This window comes from Aegilops tauschii, chromosome 1, assembly GCF_002575655.3.
Source record: "Aegilops tauschii subsp. strangulata cultivar AL8/78 chromosome 1, Aet v6.0, whole genome shotgun sequence".
Taxonomy (NCBI): domain Eukaryota; kingdom Viridiplantae; phylum Streptophyta; class Magnoliopsida; order Poales; family Poaceae; genus Aegilops; species Aegilops tauschii.
In genome coordinates, this window is record NC_053035.3 from 7,033,340 (window position 1) to 7,050,449 (window position 17,110).

At 37.7% G+C, this 17,110-nt stretch overlaps 1 protein-coding gene across 1 annotated transcript; it reads left to right on the forward strand.

Annotated features, from left to right (window-relative positions):
- Window positions 1–1,690: 1,690 nt before the first annotated feature.
- LOC109774923 (uncharacterized) lies at window positions 1,691–16,137 on the forward strand. Its single transcript, XM_020333683.3, has 4 exons — window positions 1,691–2,244; window positions 11,041–11,257; window positions 14,343–14,992; window positions 15,128–16,137. Exons 1-4 carry the CDS (start codon window positions 1,747–1,749, stop codon window positions 15,863–15,865), a joined length of 2,103 nt encoding a protein of 700 aa, XP_020189272.1. The 5' UTR covers window positions 1,691–1,746; the 3' UTR covers window positions 15,866–16,137.
- Window positions 16,138–17,110: the final 973 nt, after the last annotated feature.

Below are 17,110 nucleotides of genomic sequence, written 5' to 3' on the forward strand. Positions count from 1 at the left end.
TTTTTAACTTTTCTCTTTTTTTGGGCAGATTGAAATGCTCTTTAAAATATTCATATATTTCAAACCTCAACTCTAACTCTGACATGTTATATATGAAAATCCATCAGAAAAATATGTAGATTTCAAATATGCTATTATCTTGCATGTTAATCATTTCTAAGATTACATTTAGGGTGCAACATTAATTAATAGCTTCTTTATATGTGGTATTTTGGAAAAGCCTATGTTTCCTACCTCATTTATGTAAACAAGTGGCTTAATGTTGCTTTCCATATTGTTTGAAATTGTGCCCATAAAGATTTTTGGAAACACCACTAGTACACCAAAAAATCACCCCACCTTTATTTTTGGCGCAACACCACTTATCATGTTGTTTGTTTTTTTGACTGGGAACTGTAGGGGAAAACCCCCACAGCATATCAAAACTTTATTAAAAAATAGAGTACAAATACAAAGGGGGGATTACAAGGGGTAATCAGACTAATCTAAAGAGAGAGAGAACAAAGAAAGAGAAGATTACAAAACAGGGCCTCAAGGAGGCAGAAATGAGACCCATCTGAGGAGGTCATCCTTGTAGGCTGCTTTCACTCTGTATTGCATCAAAGTAATATCATGAATGAATGCACTTCGCCATTTATTAAAGCTAGCTCTGTCATGCCTGAACACTTTAGCATTTCTGATGATCCCATATACTCCAACATGCAATAAATACCACTTCAGTGAAGAAGGGTTTCCCAAAGCTCCTTCTAGCATTGATAACCAAATCAGTCATGGAGTCACCGGATGACCAATCAACATGCAAATAGTTCCAGACTCTGACACTGAAGTTACAATTGAAGAACAGATGATCTCTTGTTTCCCTAGCCTGCAAAGGACATAGAACACAATTGACTCCATCCTCCAGATGCCAATGCCTCCTTTCCACCATGTCCTTTGTGTTTAATCTGTCCATAATGAGCATCCAAGCAAAAACCTTGATTTTCATTGTACAGGAGGACTTCCAGATCCAAGTGGTCAAAGGGTTGAAGGACTCTGCTGCAAAAGGATGGGAGTAGAACATCTTTGGCTTATATCCCTTGTCAGTGCCATGCCAAAACCAAACATCTTTGGACCTATCATGTTGTTTGTTGTGTGCCATCGTGAAAGATTACAATGGATTTGTTGATGCCGTTGAGTGTGTGTATGAGGGGTGATTTTTTTTCTTCCGTTGCAACACATGAACATGTTTGCTAGTAGTACTAATAGGTGACGATGAGCCCTTGGCGGGATTGGAGAGAAAGGGCCTTAGCGAATTCGGTTCCACGTGAAGCTTGAGCTTGAACATTCAACTTTAGCATTCGTCCATGATACATCAGGAACCAAACTTTGCTTCCAACAAAAGAAAAAAACAACAACATGCATGATGATGTTTGCTTTATCTCCTATACGTTAGGAACTTAGGACAGGTCCGATCCTGCTAAAGAAAGACCTGCATGCAGGTTGCATGTGATCATGGGGAGAATAATTCTTGCAGTGAGCGTCATTATTATTGCCAGCGGCGCGCCTGACATCGGCAAAGAACACTTTACAGCCGGCAACCAAAGACCAGTGGGCACTAAAGAGATAGATGCGTACAGTGCGCCGTGGGCAACGAATACTGTACCTACTACATCCATACTAGTATATATACGCATGCATGACCTCCCATCTGCATATACAGAGAGGAGAGGACCAATCAATCAATAGACTAGCTAGCTAGTAGAATATATGGAGCTACAGAGCGACCGGTGTGACCGATCTTCCATGGAGTCGGCGCAAGATCTGGTCAGGAAATTCAGGACTCTCCTGCAGCTCATGGCCGCACGGTCTGGCGACTATGAGACTCCAGAGGACGCGGCGGTGACCGCCGCCATGATGGCTGGATGGCATCGCGACGTCGTCATCGACCTTGCCGCCGCGAGCGAGGGGGACACCCAGCTCCATCGGGCGGCCGCTGGCGGGGACGGCGTCTGCTACCGCAGGTGCGTGGACTTGGCCTGCAACGGCGACAGTAGCCGGTTGCTCGCGTCCAACGGGGACGGCGATACGCCGCTGCACTGCGCTGCCAGGGCCGGGCACACTGGCATGGTTAAACACCTCATAGGCCTCGCACAAGGGGACGGCCAGGACGATGGTGAGATGGCCAAGACCATGGTGAGGGTGCGGAACAACCGTGGGGAGACGGCGTTGCACGAGGCCATCCGCTCTGGCTGTGAAAAGGACGTGGTATGATATTATTACTACTACTTTTAGCAAATATTCTATCTAATTATAATATAATCTTATCTTTACCTTTTATCTGTACCTAATAATAAAGAAGGTTGGGTTTCTGGTCGTCCGTCATGGCATTTTGCAGAAAAGTCTCTCTGTTCTAAAGAATTCAACCCGCGGCCCTGTTTTAAGTAAGAACAAATCGTTTTTTCGTATTTTACACAAAAGCCCCTGTGTTTTCTTGAAATCAACCCGCTGCCCGGATTTAAGTTACACCCGAACCGTTATTGTACATTTTTTGAAACCCCCCCTGAACTTTTAGGTAATTCATCCGCGCATCATATTTAAGTCAAACAAATATGTTTCTAAATCATCCATATCTTTTAAACCGTAACTCCGATTTGAACATGTTATATATGAAATTTGATTAGAAAAATATGTAAAATCTGAATATGAGATTAATTTTACCTGTTAAGTATTTTTAAATATTATTTTGGAATATATTTAAGTCAAACAAATAATTTTCTAAATTATCCGTATCTTTTAGACCGTAACTCCGATTTTAACATATTATATATGAAATTTGATTAGAAAAATGTGTGGAATCAGAATATGATGTTAATTTCACCTGTTAAATATTTTTTTGGAAGCAAACTTAGAATTTACAGCGCACGATCCATTTTTCTTTCGTACCGGCGGCGATCCGGATGGCAAATAAACATCCCACTATAACCATATAGGAAAAAAACATCGCTAACAACACATGCATACCTCTGAAAAACATCCCAGGGGAAAACAACAGATTTCTAATCGCGAGAGTGAGAGAAAGTGAGACAGAGAGAGAGGGAGAGGGAGGAGAGAGAGAGAGAGAGAGAGAGAGAGAGAGAGAGAGAGAGAGAGAGAGAGAGAGAGAGAGAGAGAGAGAGAGAGGGAGACGCCTTAGGGTTAAGCATATTCAAACATGTTTTGTTTTGTGTGAACACTGAGGCCATCGCCGGCAAGGGTGAGAAGGAGGATAAGCGGCAACACAAATAGGATGCCTCGCTAAAATAAAGGAGATGGACCTATTGTGGTCTTGAGTGATGGTTGTTGGGTTAAGAGTGTGCGTTATGTTTTTTCTCCCGTTGCAACGCATGAGCTCTTTTGCTAATAATTACAAAACACAAGAGGCAAACAAGGCATTATATTCCTCCACATATATTAAATTTTTTCGACCATTAATTCGGGATATTGACGGTCGAGATTCGAAGATGTTTACGTTACATCGAAATATGTATTGTCACGTACAATCAGCCCACATGTCTTTCTATTGAATACATGTCCGAGAAAAGCAATTAGCAAAATGGAAAAAAAAAAGTTACCCATAGGCTTACGCTTGGTATTTGTAAAGATTTTCTATGGCAGCCAACTAAAGAAGAGTCCAACAGATAAATCGGTGCAGATAAAAAAATAGATCAATCTGTGATGTCAGCAAGTCAATATATCTGGATTCAGCACGTTATTATGAAATACTATATAGCAAAAGGATTCATCCTGAGGCTTAGGTTGGTTTGAAACAGGATGACAATCTACCTATACTGAGATTATAAATATAGAATACGTGCGTATGTAGCAAAGAGATCCATCATATAAAGCATCTTCTAACTTTCTCCGGTCAGGCCCCTAAAGAAAATAAAAAACTTTCTCCGGTCATGTTGATTCCCATCCTATACTCTCTATTTTTAACTATATTTTTTTTGAGCAAACTATTTTTAACTATCTATACTGGACATGTTAATAAATAATTTCAACTCAATTTGTTTTTGAAAATTCTCATAAATATTTATCATGATCATTGCAGACGACTTTGTACTTACATGTAACATTCCACATTAGTCGTGCATGTATTTCAAATATCATATAAAAGAACACAAAATTTGTCTATTATATAATTATAATTAAAACAGAAAATAAACAAGCCATCATGTTTGTCCAAAAAGATTAAATTATCTTGATCGTCCATATTAGAAATTAAGGTTTGAGATTAAAAAATGTAGCATTACATACAAATATTATCACGTACAAATAATTTGACATGTCATGTGTCGCGTCCAAATAGTCTAAAACGTCTTTGGTCCAACTCGTGTCATGGAACCTAGCACAAGTTAGGAGTAATTCCTCTGAGTTTGAGTTGGAGTCGGGTAGCATAAAAACCACGCACATTTTTTTAGCTCCACCAAACCGCCAGATCTTATTCGGCGCTGAAGCCGGATACCGGCAAACTGGCCAACTGGCGCACACTCCCGTCTCCGCCTTGGGCCGGCCCACTTTCATTCTTCCTTTCTATTCTAGAAGGGAAACGCTTGAAACCGGTCGACTGGCTGAAACTCCGCCGGCCATATCCAAGGTGGCAGCAGGCCAACGCACTCACTGCTTAAAGCCTTTCCTTATCCTTTCGTCTGGACGCATCCCTAGCCATTCATTCCATTCAATCCATGCTCGTCTTCTTGCTAGTGACCTCCAAAAAATAAGCCACTCGCCAGCGATCGCCGTCGATTTCGGCCCAACCTGCTACTTCGGGAGGTACCCGCTACCGCGCGAGGCAAGAGGGAGGTCATGGCCTGCGGCGCTGACAAGGTGAGGTGCTGCAGACCGGCCGGGAGATTTGTTTCAACCGAAGAGGATGGTGATGGGCGGCGACGGCGGTGACCGCCATTATTTATTTATTTTGCATCGTTTCTTTTGCTGGAGCCACTTCTATTTTCGCTGGAACCTTCTTTCAATTTTGCTATGAGTTGAGACGATGGTGGTGCCGTAGCCGCCATGATTTTTTCTTGCTGGAACTAGCATTCACTTTTGCTACCATGGTCTTTGATTTTGCTGGAACCAGCCACTTTGTTTGCTACAAACTGGTCTTTTCATTCTATCACCCATCTTTGGATTTTTGCTGGAACCAGCCACTTTTTTTGCTACAATCGGCTTTCTGTTTTGCTGGAACTAGTACCTATTTTTGCTACAACCGTGTGGGGCTTGTGCGGAACCAACGTATTTTTCTACCACCATCTTTTTGTTTTGCTGGAAACGGCCTAATTTTTTGCTACCACCGGCTTTGGCATTACCATGTCGCCATTATTTGCTGCGAGCGACGCCATGTCGCCATTGCTGCAACTGGGGGTTGGCAGAACCGGCGAGGAACAGTTTGCGGCTGACGCCATGGTGGCACTACCATGGATGCAGGGACGGGGATGAAAAGCTGCTACGGGGCTTTTTTGTGATTGCGGCGGCGAGCTTCGACGGCGCGCATCGGAGGCGAGGCAAACCGACGAGGGCGGCAACACGTGATGCTGGACGCGGGAGAAGACAGGGGCGGCCGCCATGTTTTTCTTAGCGGGGGATGTGAAGGCCGAGAGAAACGGTGGGCAACGAATAGATAGAACGGTTTACATGCGCAGGGTCGAAGGGCCGCGGTGCGACTTGCCCAAATTTGGGCCGGCGCGCCGGCACCTATCAGTGCCCTTGTAGCAATGTTCAAAAAAAATGCGTCGAACTGGAGATCTCCAGGAAACCAACATACGTCACTAACCAAAATTGCCATTTTACCACTTGTGACAAATATAGGTAGCTACGGCTTTGTTGTTAGTTAAACATCACAGTGCTTTCACTATTTTTATTTTTCGGTTTTTGTTTTTGGCGGTTTTCTTCCCTTTTTCTCTTTCTCTTTATTTTTTTATTTTCTTTTTTAAAATTCGTTAACCTTTTTAAAAAATCGTGAACTTTTCTTAAATCCGCGATCTATTATTCAAATTAGTGAACTTTTTTCAAAACACGTGTACTATTTTTTCAAAATCGTGAACTTTGTTCAAATCGATGAACTTTTCCTCAAATTAGATGAACTTTTTTCAAAATGAATGAAATTTTTTCTCACTTTATGAACCTTTTCTAAAATCAGTGAACTCTTTTTAAAATCAGTTAACTTTTTTCAAGATCGATGAACTTTTTTCACAATCGATGAACTTTTTAAAAAAAGTGATGAACTATATTTCAAAACTGATGAACTTTTTTCAAAATCGATAAACTTTTTTTGAAATCGATGAACTTTTTTCAAAATTGATGAACTTCTTTTTTCAAAATTTTGAACTTTTTTCTAAATATGATCAATTTTTTTTCATAAAAATGAAATTTTCCAAAATAAATTCAGAAATCTAAGGGGTACTGTGTAACAAATAGCACGACTGCGATGGTTCTTAAAGTGTTCGCATTGTTATCAAGCAGTAGCATTCTGAAGGTGTAGTGGTTTGCTGAACAATCACTGCAACGTTGTTGTGTGAGTTTGAGCCCTGTTACACGTGTTTTAGCTGGATTTTTTCATCAAACTGTTTACTACGCTGTGTATGGGCCGGCCACTTGGCGTTTCTGTGGGCGCCAGTTGGCTTCTGCGGCACTGAAGGCGCTGAGGGGGTGGTCTCCACCAAACCTGGCACATGAAGTCTCCTTTTCTTCTATACTAAACGGATCAGGCCAGCCTTAGCAGGTCTTTTTTTCAAGGGAAGCCTTAGCAGGTCTTTACGTGTCTCCAAACCCAGCAAGCCTATCAATCCACCTAATATATAAATGGAAAGACATGTGTAAACATATTGGCCAAATTGAAAATTACAACTATTAACAAATTCTATCACCTAAAAAACTATTAAAGAATTCTACAATAGATACAATAATTTTAAAAAATCTTTATTATATCGGATTGAGCATGAAAAATAAAAGTGCACTTCATGTAGTATCAACTAATAATCTATATTTGGAGTAAATCCTTTCCGAAAATTCTGATTTGAATGTGTATAGGAAATTCACTATAAAACGAAACCATGAAAAAATTGACATAAGATTAATGATTTTAATTTTGTTAAGTAGCAAGCAATATTTAGTCAAGTAAGACCAATGTCATGTAACTTGGGTCCTATGTATCGAAAAAAAAATCTCCTCCGTATGAAAGGAAATATATGAGTAGAAGAGGGGTAGTAAAGTCATGCATGGACTTTTGACAAGAAAAAACCGACAAGATAGGTTAGAGACGTCATTATTTATGTCAAAAGTATGCATCTTTCTAATTACTGGAGTACTGGAGCTTCATGATTGACATGATAGCACTTTCATTAGGTAGTAAAAAAGTATTAATAATATTTTCAAATGAAATGAAATAAAATAAATAAAATTTAGCAATTTGATTTCTATGTACTTCAGAAATAGTACATACATAGCTACAATTCAATATATATTTTATATACAATCAGATAGTTACATTTTGCATCCACTCCTCTAGCTAAATAAGCTAAGATCACATATGTGCTAATACTTAATATGGAAGGGAACCATAGAAATTCAAGTGAAACCTACTCCACGAAATTATTTGATCCATGGATTGGCACTGTTCTGGCGTAGTTCATAAACTAGATAAATCATTAACGAAGGCACAACGGGGGGTTATCACAAGCACCTTCCATGCATCGGTAAGTGACATAGGAAAAATACTATACATAAAGATGTTGGGAAGGGGGAGAGAGCAATTATATTTTCGCAAATGCAATTGAAGTAAGATAAGCTTTCCTGGAACGACCGAAAACACCATCAATATATAGTCAATGAGAACGTAGATGGATGAAGGCATCAATCTCAAGTACGATATTTCACTTTTTGGATTGATCCATACTTTAGATTCCTCTAGAATTTATTACGGGAAATATAGACATAAAAATCCCTATATTCTTCAAAAGTCCATGAGTTAGACCGTGAGCCAAAGGCTCCAATGCTATTGGTCTTTTGTTGACAATTTTATAATAACAACACAATGGAATTAGTATAGACATATGATTGCCAAAGTGCAATAATGTTTCCACATCGCATATATGTTAGTCATATATTGAGTGATAGTTGACTAAACATTCTATAGATAAATACCAATAACTACAAAAAAGGTGCTAAATCTAGCCGCGCAAATGCGTGGGACACAGTGCTAGTTATTATCAAAAGCGCCCGTGCATTTCAACAAGAGAAAGAAAATAGCAGACCTCCCCAACCCAATAATTATGACTAAAGAACTCAGTAGGTCCACGTCCTTTATTTTACCCAAATGATAAGTGTCACATGTGTAGCAGGAAGTAACACCGTCCTAACGTTCTTTCCACTAAAGTTACCATCCGAAAAAATAAATAAACCCCCAAAAAACTGAAACTTGCCATCCAAACAAATAGTTGCCATACTTCACTACTAAAGTTGCCATCCTCTTGTAACTAAGCTTGCCATCAAAAATCGTCATGGCAAATTTGTTTCTTCACACACGTGTGTCACTTGTCAGGGTCCTTATTTTAACATGGCATACCATATGTGTTCCCCCTTATCCTCCTTTTCACCCTTGCTGATAGTGGTTCCAGTGCTCATACAACCAAAATGTGTTTGAATGTGCTCAATCCAAAGGTCTCTCTCTTTCTCTCTCTCTCTCTCTACTGTGAGAAATTTGTTTTTTTCTTGCCAGATTTTGATGAGGCGCGAATGCATGTTATTATTGGTTTCTTTCATCTCCTATATGGTTTTGCTAAGGTGTTCATTGCAATGCGGGCCAACCTCAGTACAAAAGAAAGAGAATCGTGTGTTATTGATTAAGATTGCACCCCAAATAGCACTTAAAAATGTTTAACGGGTAAAAATAACATCATATCTAGTTTCTACACATTTTTCTAAGAAAATTTCATATGTAACATGTTAATATCGTAGTTAGGGTTTAAAAGATATGTATATTTTTTAAATATTTGTTTTAGATGGACTTTGGGTGATTTAGCAAAATATCGGGGGGGGGGGGGGTTCTCTTTAATTTCTGTCATTGTCCATTGTGGGTTAATTACCATAGAGACTAAGGGGTCTTCTGTAAAATTGCAAAAAACAAAAGATTTTTGTGACTTCAAAGTGGACCGTGAGTTAATTACCATAAAAGGCAGGGTTGTTTTGTAAATGCGGAACACATTTCGTTTTCTCTAACTTAAGTTGGACTGCGGGTAAATTAACATCAAACACAGTTTCTTTTGTAGAAGGAATGACGACGGACGGGCAGAAGCAATAGCCCCTTTATTAGTAAAAAAATATGGATTTTTAAGAAAACGAATCCCCCGAAACAACCATCTTCTTGTGCCTTGCCCATAAAGGCATTTCTGACAGATCCGCTGTTACGCCGGGCTAACTCAGGCTGATTAGTCAACGCCAGCTTCGCATGGTCCGACGCAAGTATCCCGCTACCTACACCATGCCTTGTAGTATTTTTTCCCTCTTCATTTATATCACCTATATTTGCTAAACTGAGATTCAAACTTAAAAACTTCTATATATTTGAATCCCTCATACCAACACTATAACGATGCGAAACATTTTGAATACCTTTCAAACTTTTTTAAATTTTACTATATCAGTCATATTCTAATCGAATGAAATATGTGTTATTTTTTCCTGGTATTGATTGCAATACGCACTCAGTGCTTTCCATGATTGAGTGACATAATTGAAATTTAATTATTTCACTTATATTTCTATAATTACTAGAAAATTATTTAAGACATGATTGTTTATAATTTCACCCAATTTTAAAAAATAGTTGATAAATAGTTTAGTTCATGAAAATTTGACTTAACAACCAACCATTATAAATACTTTAAAAATAGTTATGTGTTAAATGAATTTTGAAATTGAGTGAATAACTAGCATACAATTAAATGTTTTCTAAAAGTGAGTGAAATAATTAAAATGTATGCGAAATGTTTTCTACAATTAAATTACTGCATTATATTTGACTCGATTTTGTAAATCATTTAAACATTCTTTCAATTGTTAAACTCAATTTAAAAAAAAAATTGCCAAATACTTTAGTTTAGTGGATTCTGATTGAAACATCTAAACAAAACTTTTCCAGTTCCACTCTTTCAATCCACTCAAATATGTTTCAACATACATTTTTTTGCAAATATCAATAACAATTAAATCAATTTGACTCAAACTTCCAGCAACTAGCAAAGAATTCAACTAACATATTAATGAATTATATTTGATAACTTTCTCGAAACATTAAAATGTTGCTGAAATATATGAAATTGGTGTGAAGTCTACGTGGTTTTATGAGGTCGTTTGTTATATGAGAGCAACAGCTGAACATCATGTGGATTTTGTATGAAGTACTTTTTATAAACCTTATTTGTTACGATAAATTATATTCCACCCATCCCAAATTAAGTGTATTTGACTTAGTACAACTTTGTATGAAATTTGTACTAAATTAGCGACACTTATTTTGGGACGGATGGAGTACCAAATAGTGTAAGTGAAATAAATAATTAAATACAAATACTTCACATCAAATTGTTTTGATAACATTTCGTTTAAAAAATTTAATGTTTATGAAATTGATTTGAAATATGACAATACAATTAAATACTAACTAGTTCAATATATCCAGTATTGATCTTGTTTTGAAGGTCTTGTTGCTTGGAATTAAAATACATATAAAAAATGGAGTTTTGCTTCAAATACACAGATCATCCAAAATGTCACAGTAAAATAAAATACAAGTCAAATTCATTGAATAGTCCATTATGCACTCTCTCACTCTCTTTCCTGAAAAAGCCGAGAAAAGTTGACAAAATTGTTGCATTCTTCTCTCCATCTTGTTGAAATGGTTTCACAGATTATGCCCCAAAACTTTGCATGAACCTCAATGTTGAAATCAATGTTAGATGCCACTCGGCTATATGGAAGCTCCTCCAGATTTTCCAAGTTGGTGACTTGCCTGTCTTCACGCAGAAAAAGATGGTCGAAGATTTGCTGGCGGTGGATAATCAACTAGCATGTCTAGAAGCATTTGATGGTACTTCGACTCTGTTCTTAGCCATCTCGCTGGGCCAACATTGGCTTGCTAGTTGGTTGTACGAATGGGGTCATAAGAAATTGTCTTACTCTGGCCCCGAGGGGCAAAATGCCTTGCACGCTGCTGCTCTCGACGGGTTTCGGCACAGCACAGGTGTGTATGTATGTATGCACTACTAATTTACATATAATTTTCTACTCCAACATGAACAACATGATACCTAGCTAGATGAGTTAAAATATGGATGATAGAAATCATATATTATACTTCTGAAACGGATTTTGTGATGGCTCCTCTATATATATGTAGGGCTGGGATGACACCCACCCACTTTTTTCTAGGATTCGTACTTTATTTTTGGGACTAATGCAATACTTCCCCTATTCCAAAATATAGTATTTCTGATTGTTTTTTTCATAGTCAAACTTCATAATGTTTGACCAACTTTATAGATAAAATATTAACATTAACAATACCTGATAAATACAATATATAAATATGTTTCACCATGTGTCTAATGATATTTATTTGGCATTGCAGATGTACATATTTTCTTCTATAAGTTTGTCAAGCTTGACTTTTCAAAACAATTTATACGCACTATATTTTGGAATGGAGGAAGTACTAAAGAAATATTAAACTAGATACATATACAAAAACGGATATTTTTTTGCAACGAGTATAGACATCACATGTTCTTATCCAAGTTATTTTCTCTTGTATTGTCACTCCATGGCACCATCCCTTCCACGGTAATAGAGTTGATTTTCATTAGCAAAATTTAGAGTTTGCACCTCTATTGAACTAAATATTGAATTTATGATCTATTTTGACGATTGTCTTTATTGTAATAAAACCCAAGACCAATATTTATTACCTGTGTCTCTATTCACATTGCACCCTTTTCATTCATGATATAACTTTGAACACTAAGTTGACAAAAATAATAGATAATTTGTGTGATACAGAAAAATACGGTTAGATATACGTTTTGAATATGGATTCATTGATGTAACTTTTGGAGCACATAACCCATATTTCATTGGTCAAACTGATTGCCAACTTGAACCTCGAAATATATGGGTCCTATGTAAACTAAGTTGCACCAGAGTTGTATATATTTGTAAAATTTCCTTTTTCTTCTGTAACCATAATATTTTAAATGACAATTCCACATATGTGTCATATAATACATCTAAGTTCCACTATACTATCATAGCAGTAATACAAGTGTCACAGAAGTATCATTGTGGTATTGTAGTAGTACTATAATTAATAACATCGTCAATATCCATTACACCTGAGAAATGTATGATTAACTTAATAGTGTCATATAGGTACCTTAGGAGTATCACATGATGACTCTACTAGTATCATTGCACTTTCAAATCAATTAGAATCTAATGAATATCATCATGCAATTTTCATATGTTTGGTGAATTTCTATATATGTTTCGTTTCCTAAATATTTTCTTATGAAAAATAATAGAAAATGATCTTCCTTCAAAACAATATTTGTGTTCAAAAGTTACATGAAACTTACCGGAGGTTATCATGGGTGAATCAATTAATGTAATCTATATTCATTATATAATCTATATTTATTATATATTTGGTACAAAGACAATTATTAATTGGAAATGACATATTAGAGAGCCACCATACCATCTGTTAAGATTTTGCTTGCCTGTTCCACATAATAAATAAAAGGTTAAATGAGACAATATTGAATGTGCTTCATGTGTGTCGCAGATTTCAGCATGATTTGTATAAAAATTACTATTTTGTGAATATATTAAATCTCTTTCATGTTAATATGTTTAATTTAATATCAAAGAAGATATGATAAATATGAAATTACCATTAAAAATATGTAAATGATTTAATATTTTACATGATATTTAGAGAATAAATAAGCCAGTCTCATGTGGGTGCAGGCGTTGATGGCTATAATAATTAGCTATGGATATTGATGTAAACATCAAGATTTGTTATATTGTTCCTTACATTTTATTGCTAATTTATTAATTAATATCTCAAATCAGATAATCCATTTATACCCAATAACCATTTATAAGATTGGTGAACTTAACCCCATTTGAGCATTGTTACAACGTCATTACTAAAAATCTCTTTTTTATATAACAATTATACATTAAATATGTAGATAGGTGGTAACTGATTTATATATCTTATGAACTGGATATCCAATTTGAATAAATCCATGACTATGTAAAATTTACTTACTAAGTTACCTAGATATCCCTTTAGGTAGTTTGAGTTTATTTGAAGTCGATAAATTGTTAGGAAAATTCTTTAGATATCCCTTTATCACATATTAAAATTTACTTACTAAGTTATCTGGATACCCCTTTATCACATATGGTAAATTACCTACCATGTATACCAAGCTCTTTTTATCACATTGTTTTGGCTATATTATTAATGTATAAGATGTCTCAATTAATGTGAACTTGCATAAAACATGCATCGGGGTCCCCTAATCATTGTGTTTATACCCATGTGTGTGTGTGTTAAGGAAAACATATACATAAGATTAAATATCGGGCTCCTAATTTATGTTTGTTTCTTTCCCATTAGTGTATCTTCTACTAAGAATTAGAGTGTATCCATGGCGATAAAATGGTAATAATTGAAGAACTGGAGTGGTATATGAGATGCAAGTATATCTAACCATGTGCGCACGAAGAAGGTCCAAATATAAATGGATATCATATTTTTATAGAATTTTAGTTTTCTAAAGAAAGTTGTATTCCCAAAGGAAAGCTGATAGCTAGTATAATAGCATTTGATCGACATTAGAATAAATATATCCACCCATAAATTATGATTTCTTGAATGAGATATCTTGATTTTGATGTCAAATATGTTGTTGTTGAGTTGTATCATACAAATCAATATAAATTTGTCAATTTGTTATAAAACTGTAGACGAACTTACTATTTTATTGCTTTTTCTACATGAGTTGAAAAAGGCAATAACATTTGTGAATTTTCTGCCAATAAAATCGTACTTATACGTTAACACATAATAACTTATCCTACTCTTTAGAGATTGTTTTTCTATGCCATGAGGGGTAATTTATTTAACTTTTGTTATGATTTCCAAGTTTAGAACTTTCTATGGATAGATGTTTCCAAAGAACGTATTGGCTTTTACTTCTACCTTTGTCTAATATCTGGATAATATCATAACGTCAGTAAGCCAATAACTGCAGGGATAGCAAAACGGCTGCTTCACTGGAATAATAGCCTTGCCAGACAAGCGGACAACTCTGGAAGTACACCGTTACACTTTGCTGCGTCAGCACAAGATCCCACATTGGAGTTATTTCTGTTTGTTTTTGGTGACCAGGGCTTCGAATCACACTCTCCATTGTCGCTCACCACTTTACCTAAGAAATGGGTATACAAGTTCTATAAGTGGAGGGAGCATCCAACCTTTCTACTAGTGGATGCTAATCCACATTCCGCATTTCAGCCAGATAGGAATAGTTTGTATCCAGTGCATGTGGCTGCCTCGGCGGGAAGCTTGGTGCCTATCATCATATTGCTCTGCCATTCTCCTGGCTGCGCCGGGCTACGAGACAACCAAGGAAGGACCTTCCTTCATATTGCCGTGGAGAAGAAGAAGCATAACATTGTGTGGTTTGTGGCTTGCCGGTTAGATAATAAGGCCATCATGAACATACAGGACTACAACGGGAACACTGCCATGCACCTAGCTGTTGGTGGCGGGAGCTGGGATATCTTCAAGATCCTCATTGGGAACAAGCACGTCTGCTTGAATTTGACAAATAAGGAGGGTGAAACTCCCATGGATATTGCACTCAGCAACGTTACTCCAACTGGATTTTATTTTGGAATGGTACTTAACTTGCTCCTACTGTTTGGATTTGTCCCTTAAATATGAAATTTAGAATAGATAGATAAATGCATGTTATCTGAAAAAACAATTGATGATGAATTCCTATTGTGTTTGCTTGTTCTTGCTTGCATGCAGCATGCACGGCGTCGAATACTTGTGACATTGACCTTAGCAAATGGTAAAAACAGCTTCTGCCGGCGGGACCGTTTCCTGGATCAATATGTTCCCAAGCTAGATGAAAAGGAAGAATCTGATAAAATAACATCGTTCGCACAGATTGTTGGTGTTGGCTCCGTTCTTGTAGCGACTGCTACGTTCGCTGCAACATTCACCATGCCAGGCGGCCCCAACAGTACCGATCCCAAGATCCCACCCAATGGCAGAGGTGGCACGCCGACACTCGCGGGGCTCTACGCTTTCGACGCCTTCGTCATCTCTAACACCCTGGCCTTCATCTGCTCCACTTTGGCCACCTTCAGCCTCGTCTACACCGGGGTGGCCACGGTGGACATAGAGAAGCGGATCAAGCTGGTGGCCTTCTCCCTGGCGCTGCTCATCAGTGCGGCCAGGAGCTTCTGCGCCGCCTTCGCGTTCGCCATCTATGTGATGCTCCCTCCCACGGTGGCCCATGGGACTGCCATGGCAGCATGCGTAATGACGGTCCTTGCACTAATGGACGCGTTTTGGTTCATGTGGGCCATCGTGACTGATACAATAGTTCTCGTTAGGAGGGAAGACTGGCGGTCAATGCCCAAGCGACTGATGAAGCTGGCGGCAAGAATCCTAATCAACACTGTGTATGTGTTCTGGCCCTACATCGTCATCTTCGGTCTGTTGGCCATCAAAAGCATCACTGGCCATCAAGAGACCTGAGTACCTGCACCAATGCCCACCCAACGGCTATGAGATTGATCACTAAATGCTTCCTTTATAAAAAAGAATACGATTGATCACAATGGAAGCCACGGCAAGCCAGACAAACTCACCTTAATAAATATGTTGACTTATGAATCCTTCCTCATCGTCCCATATGTTCATTTTCAGAACAATTTGTTTTCAACTCTAAGGGAATGTGTGTTTTTTTTTGTTTTATCATGGTTTGTAAGCATGTGATAAATTTGTTCAACAGTACGTAAGCTTCTGCTCATGCTTCGTCGTGGTACTTTTCTGTCTTCTACTAGCTAGTATAGACATTCAACTTGAACAATTTTTGAATTGTGTGCATTTCTTACATTTTATGTCATTTGCATGGTATGCATGTATTTTATTGTATGTAGACGCCACACCCAATGAAGTGATATTGAAGTTTATAATTCATATGAAACTAGCATAAATTTTATTTTGGAATGATATTTGTATTAATATCAACTTGGACGCATAGTTCTTTTAATAATATTGGAAGTTCTAGAGGATAAAAATATATGGAAAATTGCTAAATTGTCTCGTTAAAGAGGAGTCCAACTTCTATACGCATGGCTGAAATCACATGATAAAATAGAAGTTCTACTTTTTTTTAGACAAGAGTACTACTGCTATACGTACGTGCTGGATAGTCTTGCAACAGGCGTACTTTTTTCCTATCTAATCTCCACAAGCTGCTCAGCCTTTCAACTAAATGAAAATTGCCCGGCCTTTCAACTCAAGAAAAAAAAAAGCTCCTCGGCCTTTAGGGTATCCAATTCCGTGACAGCCCCATGGAGTCGTCTTTCTCTCTGATTAGGATCTTGCTAGCATGGGACTCTTCTCTATGTTCTCCCTTTTTACCTCCAACCCAAAAGTTGGAAATCATAGTCTCCGGCCAATCCGTGTTTGCAAGGTGCCGGTGGAAGTTTGTTTGCAAGGTGCCGGTGGAAGTTAACAAATCTGTTTCAGCAGCCTAGGCCAGCGACGGTCAGCAGCGTCGAACATCACCTAGGGATCATCTTACTTCTATGCCACTACCTCGGCCCTGGAATCCTCTTCCCCACGCCTTCTGATTTGGTCACGGGGACAAGGAGGTACAACTACAATCATGCCCGATTGGATAAGAGTGCCATGTTTCATGCAATTTAGTTGACTTGATTTGCTCTATATAGAAGAATTTGCGTGCAGGCTAACCTCAATAGGAGGGGAATTTTG